At 35.0% G+C, this 27,815-nt stretch overlaps 1 protein-coding gene across 9 annotated transcripts in view; it reads right to left on the reverse strand.

Moving 5' to 3' along the window:
• The window catches only part of VPS13B (vacuolar protein sorting 13 homolog B), a 483,999-nt gene that overhangs the window by 176,939 nt on the left and 279,245 nt on the right, over positions 1–27,815 (reverse strand). For 7 of the 9 annotated variants that reach the window (XR_010388020.1, XR_010388021.1, XM_064507672.1 and 4 more), the window contains 4 exons: positions 26,807–26,921; positions 24,565–24,706; positions 22,372–22,780; positions 16,485–16,596 (listed from right to left, as the gene is read on the reverse strand). Coding sequence is in view for 7 of the 9 variants with exons in the window: in XM_064507672.1 (XP_064363742.1) it covers positions 16,485–16,596; positions 22,372–22,780; positions 24,565–24,706; positions 26,807–26,921 (778 nt within the window). In the remaining 2 variants the exon portion in view is untranslated. Of the gene's footprint in view, positions 1–16,484; positions 16,597–22,371; positions 22,781–24,564; positions 24,707–25,262; positions 25,330–26,806; positions 26,922–27,815 lie in introns of all 9 variants that reach the window. The other 2 variants (XM_064507676.1, XM_064507675.1) reach the window with 1 other exon arrangement.

A 27,815-nucleotide genomic window follows, 5' to 3' on the forward strand; every position in this document is an offset into this window, starting at 1 on the left:
AGAATTTTAGCAAAAAAGTCAAGTTACTATGTAACCCAAACACTTTTATTCTTCTGTTTCATGGTAGAAATTATTTTATCTCAAAACTTAATGCTGTTTTGCAGTAAGAGGATCTCTAATTTTGATCTTCTCAAATATTTCATATGCGCTTGGTGTACCATAGAGGTACGATAAATAATCTTGTGATTTTGCCATTGCTTTCATCCTGTATTTTACTCTGTATTAGTTGATTGTTTAACTAGTTCAGTGGTACAATACCTCAGTCTTTTCAGGTGTTTTACAAATTCACCTGGAATTACTGAGGTTGAGTTTCACTGAACACAGTCCTCACATTTTATGCATGGAATTTCTTTAAAAGGAATGGTACAATCTGGTATAATGCTACAATGTAAAAGACATACTGCCCACAGTGTGTTTGATAAGCTGAAATAGGCCAGGATTTCTTTTCACTGTTGTGTCAGTATATCAAACCGATACTTGGACATCAGTCAATTCTATAAAAAGTATTACAGAACCTCAGAGAGAAAAAGCAAACACTGATTTTTTTCCTTTATATTAAACAATATCTATATACATCTTCAGCATGTGTATATTGTAATAGATGATGTTTAAAGCACATACTGCACAACAAAAAAACAGTTTAAAGCACCAATATTTAACTGCCTAGCTTTCCAAGTCATAACTCACATTTATCTTTGGCCCTGATTAAATTGAACTCGAAGGATGCCACTTACATTCTGGTATTCTGTTTTGCTTTTGTACTCGTAACAGGAAGCTGGAACAATTTTTAAAACACTGAATATGACATTGTGAAATACATCATTAACGAAGTCTGAAATCAGGAATAGCCCAGCCTAATGTTTGAAAGCCATTCTATGCTGACAGAGACAAAGTATTTTCGTCTTTCTTAAAACTTATCTCCTTTAATAATTCTTTCCTACGGTCCTTGCAGTACTTTTTCCATTTAACTATCACTGAGAAACTGTCCTCATAGAACACCCAATCATAATAAATATGAAATATATTCTCTTTCATGTTAAAACCAGTATTTTGTGTTCCTACAAAACCAGCTAAATTATTGTTAAGAGCAGTTCCAAATTCAATACGAAACTATGCCTCAGAAGACCTATCGAGGGAATTTTACTTTTAAGTATGTGCTGGAAGGGATTGGGGGGGGGGGGGGAGGAAAGAATAAACATACAAAAGATTTTCTCAATATATTCTCAGTGAATTTTAGCCTGTAAAAGGGAGAAAATATTCATAATCATATGGAAATAAGAGATATATTGAATAATGCACCTTTTATATTTCCCCAGACAATTAAAGATTTATCTTATGCCTACAGAAATGAATTAAAAGATTATGATCTGACTAGAGAGGCAGTATAGTTTCCAGCTTCTGCTAATTAGTTAGGTTGCAGAAGAAACTCTTAGAGCCAGCTATACAAATCTGATCATCCCACATGAATCATTCCCTGCAAAAACAAAGAATAGCACCTTTCATACTCATTACAAGGTCTATGGACAGTAGTTAAGCATTTACTTTTTTGTTTTAAGTCTATGACAACATGATTAAAGCATGCTACTTTTTTATTGAATATTCTCTTAAATCTCTTGAACTTACAGCATGCCTTTGGATCTCATTAGGGATTTTGGAGTTTAGCAGAAATGTAGGAATCCACTTTATTTAAAATAATCTGGGACGCAGGAACTATTTGAAGATAGTAAAATATTTAGTTCAACCAGACCCAACGCAACACACAGGTGCTGACTAGCGCCAATTAGCCATCGTCTGTTGAAACTGGCTGCTCTCAGGGTTCTGAATTGTTCTTATTTTTACATTCTGAAATGTAGTTAAGTTTTCATTAGATGATCCTATTATTTAGATTTAGTATCATAAGTATGATTCGAGTTGCCTCAGGAATGTACCAAGACTGTGGCTGGATAAAAAGCCCATTTAATCATGAACATAGCGGCAAGCTCAAGCTGTTGAAATGATCATTTTGTAGCTAAATGCTGAAAACTAACAGATGTCAAGACAACTTTACAAAAGGAAGTAAAAATCACTTGAACATAGTAAAAAAGGAGCAAGTCGCTGTTTGATTACCCAGTTGAGAAGGTAATAAATTTCCTGTTGAAACAATAATTAGCCTGCCTGAGAAATTCAGATTTGCCTAAATGTTGGTATAATGAATTTTTTTTTCATGGCGAAACAATATTTTTACAGATATTCACTCTTTTCCTGTTGTCCTCCTAACCTAAGATGCAAATTAACTGGCTTCTCAAGATATTGATAAATACGCAAATTTGTCTATTTTCTTTGATAACTGCCAGTCTCCTCTTTTGACATGATATGTCTCTGTATAAAAGTTGCATCTAGCCGTACTGCATTTTCAAGTGTGTAACTGATCATACTCCCCTTCTCTTCAGTCCTTCCTTTTTCTTAAAGAGCTGTTATTCTCCCTGAAACTGACTTTCTTAAATGTGCAGCCTGAATATTTGTACCTATACGTCTGAATGTTTTCCTTTGTGCTTTAAATTCAGTATTACTTCTTTTCTTCAGCAGTCACCTCAATTACGGGCTATACAAGGAATAAATCTTCAGTTCAGAGAAGTCATGATGCAAAACCATCAGTGCCCTCAAAATAGCAAAATTCTACCACTTTTAGTTTCCTGAGGGAATTACAGCTCTGAGTTCACATGCTCATGAGCACGTCATGTGCTGCTCTTGCAACACAGACAGAAGCTGAGAAACAGGTGAGGCCTCAGTTATTACCTGAAATGATTTTTCCAATTTGGTTTCTCGTCCTTTCTAGTGGAAATTTACTATCAACTGCATGTTAACAAGCATTCCCGGTTTGCTTGGTGGAAAGGCAGGCATGCTCACTGTAATTCTTAAAGGAATGCAGAGTCTGAAAGGCAACTGTTTAGATCAGCGTTTCTTCTTTTCACAGAATATTAGGACTGAACAACCAAGGCGGTGTTAGCAAAACACAGACCGAGAAACAATTTACCTGATAGCTTTTCTCCTTTGTTTAAAAAATTATTCTTGAGCATAAAGTACTGAATACACTCAAACTCCCTTCTCTTGCATTATTCCTTATTGGATTTTTATTGTTTTCCTGTCAGCTGTTTCAAAACCAGAGAAAACATACTTTCAAAAACTTCCACCTTTCCCAAGATTTTTTTTTTCTTCTCTTGATCATTCTGATCAATCCTCTCTTGATCAAACCACCTCCCCAGCCTCCATCTTCCAATGTGTTGTGGCTTTGAGGGAGGGCTGAAGCAGAGGAAAGAAGTGCTCCATTACGGCATATTTTGGAGATTATGATGTACCTTTTGAAGGTATATCAATCACTGGTTCTTTTAGGGACTTAAGCTAAACCTCTTAGGTATGTTATTACTAGCGACCTCATCTCCTCCTCTTTATGAGGTTGTTTCTGCTCTTTCTTATAGCATGACTAACTGAATCACATCTGAAAGTCAAGCATATTCACCTTGACTTACTGCCACTAGACAATGTTTTCAAGCATTAACAACTTTTGACAAGGGGTGTAAACTTCCATACAGAAATCCAGCAAGGTTTTCTACAAGGAACAAGAGACTAAAGCCATTGAGAGATTTTTTTGGGCGTAACTGAAGAGGACTAATTTTTCTTAGAATCTTTGATCAATTAAAACATTCAGAAGACGATGCAGCAATTTTTCAAGAGAGATGTACCTGGAAGCTCAGTTTACAAACGAAATTCTGATATATAGATTATTGCTTTAAAATCTGTAACAAAGCTATGAATATAAACCACACATTTTGAGTCCCATTCTTAGCATCAACTGTAAAACCACTAATTTCTCCATGTTACTAAATATACTTACTGCAACTTAAAATTACAAAGTTATTTGAAATTAAAGTTACTGTAATTTTTGCTGCTTTTGTGATGAACAGCAAAATGAAAGCTTTTGTTTTAAAAGTATACTACTGTTAAATCTTAAACCATAACACCACTATGTTGAAGTTCTCGAAAGTAAACTTTTACGTGTACACAGATACACTACCTTAAAAGGGTAATTACTTGGGGTCTTTTTAACATATGTAGAATATGATTCAAAAGATGAAAAACTGAACAAAAAGTCTATCAGGAAACTCACCTGAAAACTCATCTTTAGCATGAAAGTATAAAATATATTAAAATACAAAAGAACCATAGACAAAAGGCTAAGGACATGACAAAAGCAAGCAGAACCCAGTTTCAGTAGGTTTCTCATTCATCATAAAGCGTGGTTGAGGTAGCTTCTGGCAGCAGGAGACAACATATTCTTAGAAACCTACATCCTGCCATAGGAAGCCACAGAATAAGCCACTGCTTTTGTAAACATTAACATTAAATATAAAGGCTTCACACTAAATCAGTTGAAGCCTACTCTACAGCGTGTACACAAAGCTTGCCAAAGATGTTTCTGAACAGAGGTTTTATGCAAGCTCTGCTTACAGTGTAGTGCCAGGCAAGAGTAACCCTCATCTACTAGAACTATACATCTGTTCTCATTACAGTGACCATGAAGACTACAGATACCATTGTCAGGCAGTTCAACAGACTCAGTGAGGCACCCAAAACAAACAGAGGTGGTTATGGAGAAAATTCAGTGTTTTACTTTCTGTCTGGAGCTAAAAAAAAAAAAATGCAAGGAGCAAGAAAATACATACAAACACTGATGCACACACACATACAAATTAATATATGGCTCACTACACTGTCCAGTTGGGAAACAGCGAATTCCATCATCTGTATTTATTTTGGGTCCAGTTTAGTAAATGTATTTGCTTAAAATTTTAATAAGCTACAATGCATGCAGAGTACAATGTGCAGCTTTTAAATATTATTTTTAGAAAGCAATTTCTACAACACTTGCAGTTACATAATACATCCGACGTTTGCTTATTATGCCAAGAACAAAGAAAATTAATTATTGCATATTGTCTGAAGAATAAAGTGTATAGAAAGAGAGAGTGAAACAGTACATAGCAGAGGACTGTGGTCCTTTGAATTTTTGTTGAATACATATACACATACACACACACCGCCTTAAACCGGGAGACAGAAAAGTTTCAGATTTTCTTTGCAACTGGATTTACTAATCTGCAGTTTTTGCCTGTTCCTTGAAAAATTATTATGTACAAAAATCAACTAATACTATTCAGTAGTTAAAGAATTTTGTTCATCAGGAGGAGTTAAAGTCTGCTCTGTTCCTATCCTGCAAGGACAGGAGTCCTATATTCCATCTGCATCACCTCCACACCGGGCTCTTGTCGCCAGAGAATCCAGATTATCATGCCAGAAAAATGGAATATCTGTGTTTACAATCATTGACACTGAAGTTAATGAGGATGCCTGATAGTATCTGTTTTATCAGTCTTAACCTGCACTTGTGCTAGCCATTAACATATCAGTGTTAGCCATTGCCTTCTCACAGAAAGAAACAACCAGCAAAGGGCACAAAAAAGGCTTTTGAAAGTATGAAGAATGCTACATTTATTTGTGTGTGCTACAACTACAAAATTACATACAAACAGGAACCAGTCTTCAACAAAAAGAGGCTGAATTTATATTTTTGAGGAAAAAAAATGAATAGCCTCTGAAATGCATCAAAAATATTGTGTATTACTTTTTATCTGTATTCATTTGCAGCATAACCAGGTTAAACAGCAATAGAAGGAGATAAAGTGGGGCACAGAGAAGACTTTAAATATCAGAAGAAATATTAAGAGCAGGACTTCTTACTTGAGGTGGTTGAGCATTCAGCTATCGTGGAAAAATAGTAAGAGCCAGGAATCTCACTCACTTCAATACACCTTATTCAGCATAAATGTAAAAAGGATTTAATTTTGCCATGATAGCTTGGAATAATATCCTGTAGAGTAATATGTTCAAACATCTTCCCTGAACTAATGTAACACACAATTATTCTGTATATTTCTGATAATCTTTTTTCTTTAATAGTCAAAAACTGAAATAGGAATGCTTAAAAATTTAAATGGGAAAGAAAGACTCTGGCAAATGGTTTTGCAAAAGAAAAAAAATCTATCCAAAAAGCAGTTTAAGAACTGTGGTATGAATTTGTCATAGATAAAACCCTGTGAGGGACATCAGAGAACCCACAAGTATTTATGGAATGAACCACAATCTGTATACAGAAGTTAACAAATGTCTCATTACAAATGGGATACGGTTTTCCCAGTACCAGAAGCACAGAACTCACATTATATTTAACTTGAGATCCTGTTATAATTAAAAATACTACAAAAAAAAAATCTGCTTTATATATTACTGGAAAATACTTCTCAACAAACAAAGCATTTGTTGAAACCAAATCTGATGTAAATTATATTTACTTGCAAACAGTTAAGAAAAAACCTAAGTTTTTAAAAGCTTTTCTGAATTATTTTAGAGTAAATTATTTACCACAGTCAAGACCTCTAGATTTTGGTTTTCACTCTATGAGACAGAAAAGTAGCCTTGAAATGGGCAGTCACATATTTTAAGAATCAGCAATGGAAGTCCAGAGAAAAACAGTAAAGCGTTTGTGAAAAGTAACTGAACTTTACTAAACGTAAATAACTGGTATAGGTGGACCACTCAAACTCTTAAAACTCATTAATTCCTAAGGGTCAATGAGTTATTTTCTCCCACATCAAAAAGAAAAAAAAACAAAACCCCCACACACGAACAAAAAAACGCTTCACAGTATTTTACAGTAACAGGTGAAATACTACAGCTACTTCTTTAGAGAAGAAGAAAGATTAAAGGAAGTAACTTGAAAGAAGAAAAATGTGAAAACTTCAACAATGTTGCTTTATAACATCATACAACACAACTCACATTAAAAAATCCTCTAGTTTTCTGATTTGCTTTTATTTTCCAATTTTACGGCTTATCTGCAAAATTTTTCATTGCATTCAAGTTGCCGAGCACCTAAACTGTGAAAGGCACACTGGAATTTTTAAATTTTTCTTTGTTGCTCTACCTTTCTCATTTACCTTTTTAAACTTCCAGGATGTTGCAGGATGTTTAATGATGTTAACCGCGGCTAAAGTAATTTTAAATATTACATCCTGCTCCAACAAAATGCAGAGTGGTGGGCGGCTGGCAGTGCTGCGCCGCCGCTTGGGCCCGGCAGGGAGGCCGCAGCCGCCCGCCATGGCGCCCCGAGGGGCCATGCGGTGAGGGCAGCTCGAAGGCCCTCTTTGCCCCTCAGCTTCCCTCCACCGCTTCCCGTGACCCCCACAACGCACATGCATTTATCATTTAAAGACCAGGAAATAGCGCGGCAGCAGTTGAAAATACTGAGCATTTTAGTATGCAAAGTGAAAATGTAATATAATGGAAAGGTTGAACAGATTAAAGCCAATCATAACTCAAGTAATTGTTTCATTTTATTTTGATTGCCTTCACTGTAATTGGCTTCGTCATAGCAGAACTACAGGTTTTTAGTCAAGATACGGAAAAAAATTATGTTAAAAGGTTATTGAACCAGTATATCCAAAGCAAATCATGATCTCTCCCCCACTCAACTGCCATAAAAATTTATAGATTTCAAAACTGAAATTGTCTGTGTCAAGCTCCGTATATACTACACAGCAAATACTAAGTAATTGTGTTAAAAATAGTATTTGAGACAGAAATAAAAATCATAGGACGAAGGAACCTCTGCGTTCAGGCTACCGTAATAGCTTTAATTAGTCAGGTCTGTGCAGCACACAGGGTAGGCAGGATCTCCCACAGCTGAGGAACCTTTTTACAGAACAAAGTGTAGTACACTGGCACAACGCGGGACGCAACGCCCTTGTGGGAGTTTTACTTTACAACTGCTATTTACATCTGACCTTCAACTGTCAAATAAACAGCGGTACCTTGATTCAACAATCACGGAAATGGAGTCAATGCTGCAACAAGTTAGGTAAAGCCTGATACCGAAGACTTCGTAGATCCCCTCCTGTGAAGCGCTGCTTCTCCAACGCCTCTAAAAGAGGCTAACCATGGCTGCACTAAACGCTAAGGCTGAGATCCCCCCTCTACTGCAGCTCCATCACCACTTAGCATGCTAACGGGCTTACATGGGTTATTTCTGTGAAATCATTCTTTACTGACAATTATTTGACATTTTTTTCCTGCCGTATTTCATAAGGTATTTAAAAGAGCTGCCCTGACTAACAAGAAACTGGATGCTTAACAGACATGGTAATGGCGGTGCTCTGAGACAGCAATGTTTCTATGTAGAACATTTCAATTTTTTTGGTAAGAATTACACAAAGAAATTCAAAAGTACCATAAAAAGTTCAATACTACTAAGAGAAAGAGAAAATACGAAGCGGATATGTGTTCTAACACACAGTGATTAAGCTGATCAAATTAAAGAAAATTTCTGCAAATTAAAGTTGCAGAAATGCTTTTCTTCTTCTGAAATTTATTTTATCATGGCCAACCACAGTCTAAGGAAAATAAATGTATTTTAAATATATATATTCAGGAAAATTAGTCATATATTATTGCACATTCCAGTATAACTCTCAATTAAAAGATTTAAGTGAAAATAAGATTCATAGTTAAAGCCGAACATTTCTAGAGTTCGATTCCAAATATAAGTGTAGCTTTGAATAGCTTTTGGTATTAGATAACTAACCAGCTACATTTCTGAAATTAAGTGGGCAGTTCCAGCTGTTATTTTACAATTAGTTTCCACTGAGGGTTTTAAATTAATAACTGCTGCAATAGCCTCAAACGTGCCAATGTTACTTAGGAGTAATGTTTCCATGTAATGCTATCCATATATATGAATATTTTACTGGGGGAAAGGTCTAGATAGACTTTTTGGCCTCTCTACTGGAGATAGAAGAAGAGACAAATGTTAGGCAGGACAATTCTTAATTTCCAAGAGCCATTCCAGAGAGGGGTTCAGGACACTCATGGAAGACAAAGATGACTTTCTTGAGGTCCTCATGCTAAAAAAAGCAAATTTCAAGTACAGTAGCAAAGGATAATATTTATAATTTCATATTTAATATGAATATTTTGATTTAAAACCAATTTCAAAAATTAATAAAACTAAGGATTATTAAATGCAAAAATGCAACACTCCATATCCAAATTAAATGTAGAGAGAAGCCTCATAAAAAGAAGCATATTGAGAAATAAAATCATCCGAATTGAAATTCTACTATGAGTTACGAAATAAATTACAGGAACAAGTTTAAAACATTCAATTTTACTTCCCCCCCCCCCACCCTTAACACAGGAAGAAAAGAGCTGGCAATGTTGTTAGTGTAACCCTGTTTAATAGCTTCTATGCTATAAATGAAATACTTCTCCTTGAAATATTGAGTTTTTCTAAAAGTTATTTTTCTACAGAATGTTACCTCTGCAATTTTAAACATTTTGAAATTAAGAAACCTGAAGTAGAGAGTTTACAATGCAGTGTTACTTTTTTAAATTCCCTGTGCTATGTTTGCACGTTTTATTAAGCTGTTCACATTCCTATGAAAAAATGATGTATGCATATATTTTTTTTTAATGATTATGTTTTTTCCTTTATTCAAAGAAAAATAAAGAAATGCAAGTTGACATCAGCTGATTATATGTTTGCCTACCAAATAAGCTTCAGTCATGTATTCCAAAAAATAAAGTAAAAGGGAAACTAAGCTAAGAGTTTTATTAGAGCCTTTATAAAATAATCAACCCTTAAAAAGAAAACTGTTTGTAACAGGTGTGTATTCTGAGCAACGCCTAGTTATTTGAATACTAAGCTTCTATACAAAAGCAGAATAATCTTTTAAGACTCTTAATTGGTTTGAAAAATAAAACATAGGAGATTAACATTAACATTACTGCTCAAGATATAGTTATAGAAAACCTATGCTTCTCATAATAATAATGAAAAGATATGATTCTATGATGTAAATATGGCCTACAGCAAAATAAAACTGAAAAAAAAAATTCCTGAATATGTGGGTGCTGTTGGAAAGTTTTGAAAAGCATTTGATTTTCCAAACCACGTTTGAAAGAAAAAAAAAGATTTCCACCCAGATTTCTGACTATGTTTACAGTTTTTGCATAGAACCCTTCCACCATCTTTCCCTCCTTTCACTCCAGCACTATCAGCAGACACGAAAAAATTGCTTATAACTTTTTTTTTTTTCCCCACTGAAGGACTTTTGTTAACCAATTATGGGCATAACGTGATTATTACAGGTATGTTTTAGATAACGCTCCTTGAAATAAAGATTAATAGCAGATATTTTATATAAGATATAAGCAATATTTTTTGTTATTTCTAAAGGTTTGAGCATTAAAAAGTAGAAAACAGGAAAGTACAACAATGAAAAACAAAGTAGATGGGATATATTTACCATGAAAGATTTTAAGAAAAATTCTAAATCATTTACAGCTACCCTTTGATGGCTAAACTCTTTACATGTAATTTTTTGTTTGTTTGTTTTAGAGAATTTCAATTATATCCATAAATTGAAAACAGGCTAAGGATAGCAGTTTACTTCAATCTACGAAAGACCTGCACATGAAAATGACCATGGAACATTCAGAGCTGGACTATCAAGCTTTGATGTATGGCATGAATGAAATCCTTGGTTCTCAAAAATGATGACTACAGAGAAGGGATCAAAATTAGATTCTTTAATGGTCAAGCTGAGGAAAGCTTACGGCTCTGTTCACCTAAAGTTCCAGAACTTTATGGTTTAGTAATACTTACTCAGTACTTAATTATTTTAGTCCATCTGTTCACAGATATTCCCTAAAATACTAGTAACTAATGTTTCACCTCAGAATTTGCTAAAAACAACAATATTGGGGTTGATTCCATCTCTATTGAAGAAAAACACAGAAAAACACGCACAGAAAAAAGATGTAGATTTACTTGACAATTATCTATAATAAATGAGCAAGCAATTTGCACAGTATTTGGTATAATGGGGGTCCTTATCCTGATACAGAACTAAAACTAAATGTCATCTCAACTTCATCTCTGTATGTTTCATATTTAAGTAGAGTTATGGGTCCTCCTGTTTTTCATTCAGAGAAATAGAATTGCTGAATCTTGTGACAGTTTTCTTAGCCATTTTCCTATTAATACTGTCTGGTTTCTCTGGTTGCCTAAAGCAACTAATGTTGTTAGCTATTATAAAAACTCAACATGCATAGATTTTTTTTTAATATAGTCCTTTCTAAGCCATCTTTTAGCAGATTAAATATGTTCTAAGATTCAAATTAGTCTAAACATTACTGAACTAAGCACCATTCATATATACAGAAAAATACTAATTCCACTCCCAAATAGGCTGAAATCTGAAAAGGTGACAAAAAGACAGAATGTGGGATAACTGGGCAGGAAACCGGCTAAGAGGGCTACAGACACATTGGATTAGTTCCATTTCTTTGAAGTATTACAATTTATTCATGCTGATATTCTACATTAGGCATTTTTATTAAAGGAGAAAGAATTGAGGAAACGAAGGAGAACATATGCAGAAGCACAAAGAAGGACCTGTGTCTTTGCAGAGGCTGCCCACCTTCAGAAGATGCTGCTTTGCTTGCTGCAGCTATCTCCATAAATGGAAAAGGATCTCTAGCCCTAGTGCCCTCAGAATTGCTTTATATCCATCAAGAGCCTGTTCTTTTGACAAGTGATTATCAAGCAGATCGAAACGATCTTCCAGACTTCATGCCTGGACAAAGCCTTGAGCAACTTGATCTAAGTTACAGGCCAGACTAGATGACTAGAGAAGTCCCTTCTAACCTAAATTATTCAATGATTCTATGCTTCCCTCTGACTTTTGGAAAAGAGTTGGAAAAAGAACCCACATAGCTGCTTTGAGCAGATTCCATATAAAATAATATATGGAAGCTTTTAGAGAAGTGCCTCAAATTAAAATAAAAGCTTGAATAATGGTGTTGGGTCAGTGCTGATAAGAAATCTTAGAAAGAAGTGATGTTCTCCAAAATGAACAAGCAGTGGTACAAGCACCACAACTGTTGAAAGTCTGTGTGTAGCTGGCATATAGTTAAATTCTTAATTTCATTATGCTACCACTGCAGAAGCATATTATTGGTATCAGGTACCAAAAAATGCACACATGAGACAGTTTTATGAGGCGAAATACTTCAGTTGGAATTTTTATCTTACTAGACACCAAAGAATCCAAACAAGAGAGCGCCTAGGGCTGAGAAACGCATTCTCTGGTCTCCAGCGAGATGTTTGTTTTTCCCCTAGTTAGAGCAAGTACAACATTTCCTTCCTGTGTGATTTCTCTGACATCAAACAAGCTGACTTTCACTCAGTAAGGGCATTAACAGGATTCCTCTATCAAGGCACTTTTCTTCATGAAAACTGTCAGAACTTCCTCTGTTCTGTTAAATGTGGTTGAAACTGGCCATTTCAAAAGTTACTGGCGGACATACACAGCATGATGACACAAGCTAAGGAATGAACTCATCATCTTGTTTTTCTGCGACCTGCTGAGTCATCTCCAAGCAGCAGCCTCTCAATCCCAAACTCAGTAAGATCAGATGGTTAAAACCTACAAAAACATGGTCCTCTCCTTTACCACTTAACAGGCACTTCATTTACTCTGATTATCTGACTCCTCCACAGCTGTAACTGACTGCACTTCCCTGGGCTAGGCAGCTGCCTCTTGTGCATGCTTGCCCCAAACCCCCTTTATCCGGCTCCCCCTGCCCCGTCCCCAGGCCTCCTGATACCTGCAACAGTTCAGCTCCGCCAAACTGACAGTCCCTTGACAGGACCGTATGACTCTGATCCCGTTTGCTGAAGACAAACACGTTAGCTGGGGGTTAAGAATCAGAAATTCATGAGAAATCACTACGACAAATTCCTAGGATTTAGGAGCAAACAAATTAAAAAGCAGAAATTGTCTCTTACTGCAAGCACCTAAAACAAGTGCAACAGTGCTCCTTTTAGGAGTCCTGTATTTTGTGTCATGGTACGTGCATCTTTGTTTACTGTGTGTATTTATGGGTTTTAAATAAATTAGACCATTTTGTACTGGAGGAAACAGTTATTTTTACACTAATCTTTATATGGTAAAAGAAAACTGAAGTTACTATGTCAATAAATTTCTTTCCAACTTCCAATATTCACCTGAAAAAATATTTGTGCCCAAACTTTTGGGGCACATTATTTTTCCAACATTCCATTTTCAATTTAGTTTTCTCTCCAAGTTAAGCAAGTAAGCTATTTTTTCCTAAGACATTGATGGAGACACTTCAGCTCACGGGCCAAAAGCAGTCCACAGTTTTATTTAACATGACCTGCAGCCACACCAGATCTACCTTTCAGGCACTAGCATTTTGTTAATGATAAATGAACACATTCACTATTTTTCATGAATTCATGGGCCACCCTCAAAAGACCTTTGGAAATTCTATTTAGCCATTAACCATGAAGAAATTTCTCAGCCTTTCCTAAAAGAAGAGTTTCTAAACAGGAAGCAAAACTTCTTTCTCATGGAACACTACCAAAGTGACATTAATTACATATGGTTGTTGCTCAGGCCTAAACAGAAGACTGTTTAAACCAAAGTGACACCACAAATTAAGTTTGTATCCCCACTCCAGAAGCACTGTAAAGACAGTGGTTCAGACAATGATTTATTTTCTTATATTCTATTAAAAGCAGCAGCAGTAAATTAGAGGAGAAGAGAGGTTGGAAAAAAGAGAGAAGATGACATGTTGGGATTATTAGAATGGCGTAGCAGTTAATTCTTCAGTAATCAACAGGCTGCTGTATTTTTTTTTTTTTTCAAGTCTCTTAAGCTGGGTATTGCACTACTTGCATATCTGTTGATATGTACTAACAAATCATTCACCAAAATGCATGGGTTACGCATTGTGCGGGTTTGTTCATTTAACTACTTGATTTTTAAGCATTCCTTATTAGCACTAGAATTCTCCAGTTATGCATTTTTGCCATCTAGCTTCATCCACCGTGGCAGGTTAAAAAGGGTAAATACTCCATAGGTATCAAATCTTGTATTTGGAGAACAGAATACTAACATCTGGCCCATGTGATAAGAATGTCCCACTGTTTGGGGTTTGGAGGGTTTTTTTTTTTTTTTGACTTGAATACAAACTGCATGCCCTGCCCTAAAAGTACAAGATCTTTGTATTATCTTACTTTCCAAAGAAAAACTGAAAAGCACTGAAATGAACTCCACTGCTCTATCAGCAGTGACTGTCATATAAGAAAATGAGCAGATATCTTCCACCATGCTTCTATAACCACAGCAAGTTCTGGACCAAAGAATATACCATTAGAAAATGCATATACTTCAACATCAAACTGGAATCTTACCATTTTATAGTAAAAAGATATTAATTCCTATTGTTAGAAAAAGTGTAGAGCCTTGCTTAAACAGATCAAAACAGCAACCCTCTTCCCAAAACCAAAAGACCACCCACCACCAACTTCAATATTGTCTCATAAAATTCTGCAAAGTAACTTGACACTCTGCCCCAATGTTTTTAAAAAACACTCGAGCTAGTATAATTGGATGATTAAAGGAACAAAGATAAGACTGAGTCATTTGACAGCTGCTGAGAAATGAGAACAACTCTCACAGAAGCAGTTAGAGGAAAATACTGAAAATGGCAGACATTTCCGAGGAAAATCTTTATAGAAACACAGCCCAGTGTTGTGAGGCTGGTCACAGAGAAGCCAACAACTATCAGATGAGAGATGTTTGTGCCTCAATGCTTATTTCTACCTTACCCATTTGACAGTTGATTTCCCAAGGAAGACTGGAGTATATCATAACTGTATAAAACTGTGAAAACCCAACATACACAAATCTAGTCCAAAACTTTTAGATATATAAAAAACAAGACCACTATTGCAAAAGGGCAGCAGAACCTTTAAGCAATCCAGTGACTTTTGGTTTGGGAAGCACAAAATTTCAGCATTTATGATGAAGCCACAGATGTGAAGATATCAGACTCAAAAATGTAAACTGGCATTGCTTCATTGATTTTAATGGAAATCACATCAGTTCCATTGCTGACTCATTGATTTGTAACGTGTATACAGGGAACATTACACAGTTCCCCTTAGGTGACGGAAACATTACTGAAGCTAGAACTTGCAGATTTCACTTTATGATAAGGGATTTTTTTGACAGATTTTTGGTTTCTGTGAGATGATGATTGGAACCTACATTTGGTTTTGTAACTCTCAAAGCAGAAACCAGATGGGAGCCTCCTCACTGAGAGAGAGCAGAAACAGAAGGAGCCGGTACAAATACCGGCAAGATCTCTCTTATCTGTGGGCACGTTGAGAATTGGTTCAGGCCTTGCCACCCAAAGCAGTTGCTGTTGCCCAGCTGTAAGATTTCTTCCATGAAAGCTCCATAATACGACAACAGATGCATGGCTCAGTTTTTTGGTTTCTTTTTTTTTTTTTTTTAAAGGATAAACTACTGTTACTAAACATACAAGCAAACGCAATAATTTAAATATTTCCAAATGGAAATATGAATAAAAAGACTGTTTTACAACTTCCAAGTGATCAGAAGAGAAACTGGAGATATTTCATGGTCTCTTTAAAACTCCAAAAAGTAAAACTTTCTGTCATTTTCTAGGCAGTAAATGTTTTACTGCTGGGAAAAGATTTTGATGTTTGTAATTTCTATTGAAGAGCACTACGAAGTACTTAAAAACATTGCCACATCTGAAAAACAGACCAACGGGAAGTATAAGACACTTGTTCATCTGTATTTCTGTGACTTTTCTCACTTGGTATTATTTGCAACCATACTTTCATGTCTGGCAACAATGCCAACTCTACTAAAGATCATATATTACTTTTATCATGTTGATTACATATGTTCACCAGTTTTGCTGCCTATACATGATTAGTGTGGTTTGCACATACTTAGTGACACAATCCAGAGCATGACATTTTCACAGAAAACGTGTTTACTGGGAAAGAGCTCCTTAGAAGTTTGCTTTCCTTTACAGCTTTGATCTACATGATATCAAGAATCCTACAGTTTGAATATATGTTTATCATTTATATTATTAAGATCCATCTCCTTCATACTATATGGCTACTGAGCATTTTGGTAGTCAAAAAAAATCCCTTTTCTCTTAGGTGAACTTGGTAAGAGCTGAATAAAAGAAAGCCTCTTAAAATGTTCTCATCTGTGAGCTTCAGCTTCATAATGACTTGACATTTAAATTCTGTTATTCATCAGCACTTCACAGAAGAACTTGATTTGTCTAAATGGATTTGAAAGCCCACAAGTGAAGAAAATCAGAAAAACCTGGTTTTGAATATCAAAAGATTGTATGTGAAAAGTATTTTTACAGGCTGCACATACCCCTGTTTTATTGATCAATTAACTTCTCCCAAAATGAATTTTTCTGAGACTGTATATAAAAAACCCCAACCCTCCCCCAACACTTACTGATAAATGTCTTTTCTGAGCACAGCTCTACTGAGAGGGTTGTCAGCCTGGGGCGCCATAGACACAGATCCAATCTTGAGAACCAAAGTGTCTTCTTTAATTGCTGGATTAGCTGTAGTGAGGAAAAGAGAAAACATGTGTTTGATTAAAAGGCAACTGCATATAGCAGAACCATAGAAAAACTGTTTCTTAAAAGAATCTAAATAAGAATGTCTGCTATGATTCATTTCTGCTCAAGAGCAACAACAAATGCAAAAAAACCCATGACATTAATAGCACTGTTGTGATATTTAAAAGGCAAAACTATTCTCATTTAACTTCACCACAGATTTTAATCACACAACTAAATTCTGGTCTGTGACTTCCTACTTTCTCTTATGCTTTTTTATTTCAATCTTTTTTTTTCCCAAAACGATGTTGATCCCAAGACTTGTACGTGATGTGGCTGTTTCTCCAGTAATTATCTACTGAAATAACTGCATGTTAAGCATTTTGAATCCTGCATTTATTTATTTATTTATTTTAACATGGACATAGGTCCTTTTAGAAGAAAAAGATGCAAGATATTATAATGTGGCCGTTACAGTAGCATTTGCTTGAGGTTGCAACACACAGAAAAGCTCAAACCTGAAGACTGAAGGAAGAGGGTCAGACACCTGTCACATATGTAAAATATAAATACTTTGTATATTGGGAGAAAAAAGGATAGTAAATTACACAGCAATAGCAAAATTATTCTAAGAATAAAAAACCCTCTACTTTTCACTTTATCCTATTTAAATTTCAGCCACATGTATAAATTCGTAGTTTTAAAAGCACTAATCATATTAGGTATAAAAACCAAAGTTCTATCCAGAAAAAAACAGCACTGTATTTCTTGCAGTAAACAAACTGTGAATTTTCCTTGTAGGTAAAGACTAAACAAACTCTGAATTTTCCTTGTACGAAAAGACTGAGTCTACTGAGTCTCCTTTTCAGCAGCCACAGACACATTCACAAAGTATTTTGACAGGCTTTTGCTCAAAAGACCTCGGGATGATGAGGAAGGAGCTGAGAACATGCGATGCAGGCTCACGCAGTTCACCCTCTAAAGTGCACTGCTTCACTTCAGCCCCAGTGCGATACCTATCAGGGACGGCGCTGCACTTTCCCACGCGCACTCACATGCAAGGAAGTTCAGTAGGACACCTGTACAATGGATTCTGAAAACAACTGGGAGCAGCTAAAGAAGGTTTAAATATTTTCTTGAATAGTGAACAGCTTGATATGGAAAGAACTAGTGAGCTCGCTATGAGCTTAAAAACTTGGCTTCTCCAGACCAGTTAAATTCTTGGTGAATCAGACGCCATGCTCCGCAGTTATATATATATATATAAAAAAACAGATTTAAAAAAATAAAAATAAAAGGAAGTCACAGAATTCACAGAAATTCTGATAGGATATTTTGAATCAATTGTATGGAAATAGCAGAATAGCAGAACGGTAACACAAGTTATAACACAATAACTAGATGAGAATATAAGGCATTGGCTTAAAAGAACTTCATCTACTTAAAAAGCAAAAGCCAAATCCTTCCGTCCCCCAAGCAGAGCAAAATCATATGCATCTGGCTTGGTTGCCAGAACTAAGGTAGAAGAGTTAAGCTGACAATAAAATCCTACTTTTAACTAATCAGAAAACGTTCTGAATTTTTAAAATAAAAAATAAGGCACCGTAATAAGCATTAGATTTCCTGCCACTTGGCAAGTTGGATTTTTTTCCCCTGATACACACATAAGAAAGAAGAAAATGGAGTAAAGATATTAAACACAGACGCATAAGAAAGATGAAAACGGAGTAAAGACATCAAATACAGTTCACATTCTAATTGTAACATATTTAGGTGGCATATGCCCTGTTCTAAGTAGTGGTTGTTCATGAAATACATTTTAGGTTAAGAATTTTAATTTGCCTCTGACACTAAAGAAACCACAATAACCAGAGGACTGTTCATCATGGTCTCTATTGTGTGAGCTTTGCAGGATTCTTCCTTTCAAGGGCGGGCACGGCTCTTCTACGGGCAGTTTCATGAAGGTTAAGAAATTAAGTCTTAAGCTTAAAACAGAAAGAATTACGGCATTAATATTTTCATACTTCAGTACTGATTTCTCATGAGTGGTGATATGAGTCATGAGCCAGGATGACGACTACATATCTCCATTCATTAATCCATGCATTCTCCCATTAGTTTTTCAAGATACGCGTATAATGTAATAAACAACCACAGTCATTTTCTTAGGAATATTTAAACCTCTGAGCAAAAAAATGTCTACATTACACAGTATAAATACAACCTAGGAAAAACCTACAGACCGGAGTGTAATCAAGTTCCTCACAATCTCGTTTGGTTTTAACCAATTATCTCAGTTGCCTTTTTGTTGAGCTAAACACATTGTGCTCTTTCAGTCCTCCTCATAAGGCTTCTTTTCCAGTACCTGATTCATATTTGTGGCTCTTGTCAGCACCCTCTCTAGTTGTCTCAATACCCACTTTTATAACATAAAGCAAATGTGATACTCCATCATCTGCCATATGCAGAAGTACCACTGCTTCCTTTATTTCTTTCCAGTATTTTCATATTTTACATCAAAAAATATTAGTTCTTTTTGTCATGGCACCATACTTCCTATTGAGATGCTTCTCCACGGTGACCCTTACGCTGTTTTCATGTACTGCTTTCTAGAAAAGTCTCCAGTCCTGAAGATGTATTCTGCACAGCCTTTTCCTTGATATACAACTTTACCTTTAGAATATCTTTAGTATATCTTGTACAAGCAGCGATGTAAGGACAGTGACACAGGTGCACGAATATGCAGTCCTCAACATTATTTTCCCTCAGGAAATTCTTTACAACATACATTGGTGTTAGCAGCAATGGTTTTTATATTTACTTGCAGATTATTAAATGCCACTTTAACTTATAAGTCTCCACGGGCAACTATTTTTTTTTTTTTACACTTCTAGTTAGCAATTTTAAATTCATTTAACATTTCCACTGATACTGTATGGGGTCATTTTTAAGTTAGAATACCATCATATACAACGTCATACTCCCTGCAAAACTCTAAGCATATGAAATCTTTGCAAAAATTTTTTTATCAACTAAGCCTTGTAATTATGACACAGAATAGATATCAGATGTGTTTAACGGGACTAATTTTCCATAAAACCATATTGGATTATCGTGTAATAAATATCATGTAATTCTTTAACTGAATCCTGTAGTGGATTTTTCCTTTATGCTGTGCAAGGGACACAAATAAAGCTACTTGTCTCAATTTTTCTTGAACATTGCACTTGTCATTTTTAATAGCTATTCCTGCAGCTGTCTAAAACCTGCTATTCCAAGATGTGCTAAACACTAACCTCAGACGATCAAGATCCTTGAGTGCAAGTTATTCAGTCTGACTGATCTGAAACTGTTTAACAGTAAGCAAGGAGGATGTTAGAGCCCATATGTTATGACAGACGTCAAAGTAGAGAGTCATGCTCGTGACAAGAATATATCACTTTTACAAATGCAGGACACACGTTTATTCAGCATGCTGCTTTTTTTTTTCCTCACTATCAACAAATTTGTCATGTCCTTGCTAGTGATTCCTGCTACTTTGCTCCTAGTACATATGAAAAAAATTCCTACTGTCCTCAAACCAGCCAGATGCGGGTTTTCCCCTGTCCTTAGCACTTCCCATCAGGGTTTTTTTTGCAATTTACAATTTTTTATTTATAATGGCTGCTATGCAGCATTTCTTTCTCCGATTTGTTATATATTGCTTTTATATATTTAGTTGTCTTTACTTCATCACTAAATAAGTGTAAGCTGTTGGCCAGAGCTTGAAAAACCACTTGCTATATTAACAAATCAAACTCTGAGTTAAAGCATTTCTTCTACTCTGCTTTTGGCCCTTGAAGTCCACCTCAAAAAGAAATGTTAAGGTGGTACTGCTGCAAAAAACATGACGCTAAAAGGCTTTAAAATGGCGTGTGGGTGCATGCATGTGTGTAAAATTCCCAAGCAAAAAAAAATTACGATTTTGATTCTTTCATGGTGTTTGTGTATCACAGTTCATTCTGCAAGTTTGGTTTTGGACTGCATTTGGACTGCAAGAGTAGATTTGCCGCCTTTTTAAATTCTGTATGTGAATCTAAAATATGTGTGTTTTTAGGGGGGAGGATAGTCTTGGTAGCTAGCACAAGATAAAAGATATGAAAACCAGACAACTGTGACTAAAAAAGAAACTGAGCTTGTTGCTTTTTTACTTACAATGCAGTGATCACATCTTGAAACACACAACTCTTACTGGATTAAAAAACTCTCTGAATCAATAGCTGATGAATGAGATCTTACGGGGCATGCAAGTTCCCTGATAAACAAGAGTTTTCTGACATAGCACACCAGTAACAAGGGTGATACTCAATTCTTATTCCCTATTATTGCCTCTACAATGTATGGGTCTTGAGGACAATAAACAGTAGAAGCAAGAGGAGGTTTATTTCACATTCATAAATGCACAAGAGTTTGGAAAAATCTGGGCAAAGGAAGAAATGAAAAGAGAATGGTACTCATTTTGATGACATTTCAGAATTTTCCAGTGGAAGAGGTTAGTTGGCTTTTTTATTAATTCAGTAAAGCTAATCCTTAGAATCATTATTTAAAAGCATACACATTTTTCTACCTATATTCATGCCTAACCATGGCAATTCTGTTCTTTGCATGCATCTTCAAATGATGGATAGCAACCAGACAATGCATTTTTGTCTGATTTTACTAAGACATACTCTATATATTCCATTGACAGCATGCCCCACAACTCTGTTCCAACTAGAATCATAACTCTTCCTTACCAACACAGCCAGTCAAATTCTATCTTGCTGTGTTTTCACCATTCCCATTTGGAAAACTGTAGAGGATGCTAGCAAAGAAGAAGTGATGCAAGTAAATTCTCACTATCTGCACTTCTTGCAAATAGGCTATAAGAAAAATTTAAAACCTATACTCTTAGGATTAGATTCTGTGCTATTGTATATAATGGTAAAAAGCCCCATACCTATAGGACTTATGTAAACATATCATGATACCAAAAAAAAAGTAAAAAAAAATTTTTCTATCTCTAGAAGAATTGTAATGGTAATGGAAGTGATCACAACTGTACTGTTACCAGCTGTACTTTTAGCTTCAGCATTTTTTTATTTATGTATAAAGACTATAGTAGGATTTAAATATATTTTATGCATGACGGGAAAATATTTTTTAAAGTAAAAAATGGATTATTCATAGTTCAGTCTAAATAACTTCATCTAAGACTCACTACACAAATGCTAAAATATATCTTTTGTTGGGTATCAATCATAAGGTACAGGTTGGGAGAGATGATTAAAATGAACTGAATGTCTACCTGCCTCACTATTGCATGGTTTTCTTGGTGCCAATTACCATAGGATCTAGGGCTCTCTTCTTGCACTGCATGGCTGCAGCAGGACTCTGTTGAAGACTGCACTGGCATCAGCATAAAGAGAACTGACACAAGAATCACCACTGCCAAACCCACAGATTTAGGCTTAAATTCTCTTTCCACAGTTCTTGACCATTTGCTTTTACAGTCACATTTTAAATACAAACTCCGTAGGTACTGGCAAAGCAGAAATCAAATGAATAGCTAAAGAACTTTTTCAGCAATTCTGTATAGAACTAGTAAGAATTATAGATGTTTTCTACCTCTGCCCCATAAAAACCTGAAAGTCTGAGCAATGCTGCTATCAGTATCTTAAGGTTAGTGATTTAACTAACTAAAGAATATTTGTCTACGACTGAACAACAAATCTCTATCTCTAAAATAAAACACAGTACCTTCTGTGTTATGATGGTTTTCCTCATTTTTGGGAAAGAAGACTCTAATTACACCAGTGTTGATATAAATCAGAGGCAAATTGCGGGAGGTGAGGGTATGAGTCCTCATAGGTTGGCCTGGTGATTTTCTTTTCTCCTTCTGACTCCTTGGCAACCTGGCTTGAAAAATGCTTGCGATTGCGTTAAGCAAAGGAAAACAGAGGACCACATCAAATGCCTGAGCAGAGAGAAGGATCTCATGAAGAAAGTGAGGAGACCCATCAGTGTGACCTTCTAACAGCTTATGGAACGTTCTCCGTTCATTTCTTGATATCAGTTTGTGCCGGACATTTTTTGTCACAGCCTTCGTGTAAGTGAGAGAAAGAAATCCATGTTGCTGGTGTGAGCCATCTAAAAGTTTCGCAGTTGTCTGTTTCAAGGAAAAAAAGGAAAATGAAGCTGCTGAAGAAAGAAAATCTTGTACACATATAACATCCATCGATTGCCATATTCCCTCTGATTAGGATTCTATCTTTTCTGATACCTTTCCACTCTCTCTGAATACAAGCAAAAATATTTGATTATTTTTGAGTAGACAGTGCATTCCACAATGTGCCCTCATTTTACTATCTTAAAATTAAAAAAAAATAAATATTTGAACAATCATTTGTTTCTTTTTTGATCATTTACATTCTATGTCATTCATTTAGTATGCAGCCTAGTACATTAACACTATTCAAACCCCAAAAGCCAAAAAAGCCCATACATTTGGGAGAGTCTGAATTCACCAAACATTGTCTGATAACTTTGTGTACTCACAATTATATATTTTGATTTCTCCTTCACTTTTGACATTTTAGAAATAAATCTTATTCCCTTCCACTCTCCTTTCTGTAAATGCAATCAACGCATGAGGTGCTGAGATAGCTTCATTCCACTTATATATGGGTGTAAAATATGCCCATATTTAACAAATTACTCTAAGAATTCAGCTCATTTTGCTCCCACCACCTCTGACTGTTTAAAGAGTATACTTGTTTGACAGGTAGCAAGAAAGATTTCCTAGATACAAATGACAGTTAGATGCTTAGCTCCCAAAAGATATATATTACAGTTCTCATTTTATCTTTGAAAGTCTTCTGGATATTTCAGTGTTATACCATTTGTGAGTGAAAAATGTAAAAAAGCAATATCTAGAAAGAACAGACTATTCTCATAGTTTAGGAAACATTTTAATAAGAATACGTTATGATTGTTCAAATACTATCTTTAATTACTTAAGCACAAATAAAAACGACACTTTCCAAACATGCTTCCTGCAGCATCTTCAAATTTGATTTAAAAATAATTTAATGTAATTTAAACTTCATTAATAGAAGAATATCTTTCTTAAATAAATAGGATACAAAGCTTAAATGCTGAAAAAATTAAAGCTTTTATGATTAAGTGAATTAAAACAAATTAGTAAGTTAGATTTTCTGTTTATTAGAACTAAAGCAACTAGAATAAGAGAAAGTATTGCCTAGTCAATATTCATGATGAAAATAAATCAGACCATACAGAACTTCCACTAACAGAAAAAGATTCTACAGTTGCTTGTTTGTGAAGGGCCTAATGACATAATATATAAAGTTTTCCAAGTAAAAAGGGCAAGAAAAAAAAATAAAGGAGTTAAATATCTTACGCTGACATATTCTCAATCAGGAAGTACTGATCCAAGAATTCAAAGGAAAGGCAAAAATATGAATTTTTTAATTGCTGCGTTATCAAAATAATATAAAGTAATTGTAAAAGATTTCATTAAGGTCTACCTCAGTTACACAAAGTAATTAAATTCCTGAGTAGATAGCAGAATTACACAAACAAAATGCAGTGTTCAGTACTAGCTCTTCTATATTTGGTTTCTGAACATTACTGCACATGCCCACTTTTAATCGGACTAAATCCCACTGACTTCGGTGGACTACTATTATGCATCACATTGTGAACCATCAACCCTCCTTCCCATATCTAGTCAAAAAGAATTGACAGTTATTATTAAAGGAAATGAGGGAAATAATACAACTAATACAATCAATATATGCAGTCAAGACAGTCAGTACAGACACAATTTAGATAACCAGAAACTAAAGATATTTCAGGGTTTTTTTTCTTACTCCAAATGGTATTTCTTAGTGGAAGTGCTGTAGCAAAAATTTAAAAAAAGATTCTTACAGAAGGAAAGAAGCCAGAGATATTACTGAAAGGGTCCTGCTTGCTGATGGGTCGAACCAACAAGGTACGTCTGTTCAGCTTGTCAGTACAGGAGAGGAATACACCTCCATATTGCCCCAGAGACCAAGAATCTTCTCCGAGGCTTGAGGTAATGAATGAGGCATGGAAGAGGGAAAGAGAAAAAAAAACTAAAGAAAATGCCATAAGCAAAAAAATAATAATTACGTTCAACTTGCACAGTTATATGTAACTGCGTGATAAAGCCTGTGCCGTACCTTCTTCTAAAATGCCGAAATTCAATCAGATTAAGCCAAAAACTGGTGAAAAAATGAAAATTTGTAAAATTTTAATTTACGTGAGAGGACAACCCAGCAAGAGGTCAAGATACATGACATTAAAAGTACAATAGAATCTTCCATATGCGAAATAGACTTACCCCTGGATTTTCAGCAAATAGCTTTATTAGCATGGAGAAGAATGATTACAAGAACCAAGAAACTGCGAAAGAAAAACTGTACTCAAATACATTACAAAATCACAGGACTTACTTAGAAAAAGTGAGTTATGAAGAATTAAAATGTTGCTTTGTACTGTAATTCTTGTAATCATTCTTTTTAACATATCCAAGAATATAGAAAAATATGTTGCTTAAGAAGAGTTATTCAGTTAAGCATCTTAGTTTACTAGAGAAATCTCACCAAAAGCTTTTCTTTGCATTGTAGAAATATTCCTTCAAAATGTCCTGACTGCCAGCTTTCCCCTGGCCTGGAAGACAGAACGTTCACCTTATCTGTTCTCTGCTTTTTGCTCTAGTCCACAGGAATTTAAACATAGAGAACTGCACTTTGAAGAGATTATCAAATGTAAATGCAAACAACAACAATTTTGCCAAGTGGAATAGCTTTATATGTGTGTGTGCGCCTGTGTGTGTACGTAGGTATATATACAGACATGTATATACATATAAATACACATACACATGTGTGTGTGCATACATATATATACATAAATACATATATACATACATCTATGTATGTAGGTATATACGTTTGTATGTACAAGTTTTAGCAAACAAAAGAACACTCTGAAGTTGAAATCATTTTCCAGGGAGCACTGGGCTCCTGGGAGTGAAGCATTGTCTCTGAAGTTTTGAACTGAATCTGTGATCAAAGCAGCTAGTTAATAGCAACTAGCCATTGGGATTCCACTGCATTTTCAAGCATCATGATTTGATTTTAAAAAACTTAAAAAAATAAGCTACAAAATTTGATTGTCAAATATTACAGTATTTTCAAAGGATAACTGTATTGGTAAATCTGACAAAAGAAATTCAACTTTTTTGTTTTAGACCATTGATTAGGAAAAACGTCTCAGAACTGTTGGTAACTTAGAAAAGCCAATACTGAACCTCCTTCCTGTTGCACATAGGGAACAATAAGAAATGTCAAATAGAACCTTACAAGCATGGGCTCCTAAGTCAACATGATTTGCACTCTTAAATATTTTAGCCATTTTCAATGTTGATAGAATGTTCTAAAACACTTTTTAAAAAATCTTATTCTCTCTTTTTCTCAACTATCATATATTCTCTTAATTTCTGTCTCCTTTAAACAGAATCTGTTGGGCCGTAATGACAAACAATAATCGAGCACTCTGTTTAACCAGCTAGACTTGCTAAGATGTAGGATGCATAGTAGGAGTTTCTACCTAGCCTAAATCGATGACATACTGGTAGAGTTTAATCCCTGAGATTTTACTCAGGCCTTTCTGCGTAACACTTCTCTGGACCACATAGACAGACAACCAGCTTAGTTCCCTGCATTACTGTGTTGCTAAGCCACAGCAAAAGAAATAGCTCTACTGTTAGACATTTCTTTTTAATATCCAAGAGTGTGGCACCATAAAAAATTAAACATTAGCCACTTGCTAAATTTATTATAAAATAGTATTTAAGGTATTTCCCATTCAAAATTTCAGCTAAATGAATGATTTTGTCTAACACACCAACAGAGCAATAACGCAAAAAAATGCTCTCTTAATATGAAATCTTTTCTATGTATTTCTTTGGAATCAGATTTAGTTCTGAGAAACTGCAATTCCAATGTTTACTACTAAAAAATTTAAAATCATCCCATTTCACTTAAATTCAACAATTACTTAAAATTTAAGCTAAGAATTAAGGAAAAACTACTGCCGCCTTCTTCCAGCCTGGAATTAAAGCAGTATAGCTCCCAGGAATTACCTGTTTCTGTAATGGTCAATATTGAAGGTTTCTATTTTACATTTGATTTTGGTATACACATCCTGCATATCCACTGAGGCGCTGAGATCTTCTAATTCACTGACAACACAGACTTCTGTAATAGTCAAAGAAAATTAAAATTTTAAGTTATTAATCTAAAACCTGCAAGTTCATACAATATCTGGCACACTACATTTTGTAAATAGACGATGCTGTTTCTATTCAGTTTTTCTCATACAGCACACACTGATTCAGCTGTCACAGACAGAAGCTAGTAAAAAAGCTAGAACCCAGACCTTTTCATACAAGTGTGTATAATGTGAGACACTTATCTATGGGGTTTTTACTTCTGGTTTTCGCAGTAAAATTTCTATAAAGAATAAAAAGATAAAAAATAAAAAGACAGTTACTCTAACACTATTTAGCTACTCTAACACTTTAGATTTCTTTCTCTCATATAATTATTTTCATATCAAAGGTTCAAGTGCATTTCTTTGCAAATTAGCTTTAACCATATTAGTCTCCTCATTTTCTTCATTTTTCTACCATTAATGACAGCAGTTTCCTAACAAAAAAAAAAATTCAGTCCTTCATTATGTTTACAGAATCTTCTTTTTAAACAATTACTATCCAGACAATAATCAAACTTTATTCTCAAAGAAAAAAGAGAAGCTAATTGTGTGCCACACATATTTCTCTTTTTAATGTAAAAGTACTTTGAAACATATTATATCTCCCATGACTTTTAGAATTATATTATGATGATTATGTTAAGCTTAGTTTTGAAATTTTCAACAGAAAACTACATACCTATAGATGGACATACACAAAACATACTACTAAACCATATCAAAATCGAATATGATTGCTCTTAAGGCAAGAAATGCAGCCCTGTATTAACTCAAACAACAACTGTATTTCCAATTTAATATAATCATTATTCCTGATGGGGGAGAAAGTGTTTGCCAAAGAACAACGCTGAATTCTGATTACATGCGTTAGTCTAACT

This window comes from Dromaius novaehollandiae, chromosome 2 (genome assembly GCF_036370855.1).
Source record: "Dromaius novaehollandiae isolate bDroNov1 chromosome 2, bDroNov1.hap1, whole genome shotgun sequence".
Lineage (NCBI taxonomy): Eukaryota > Metazoa > Chordata > Aves > Casuariiformes > Dromaiidae > Dromaius > Dromaius novaehollandiae.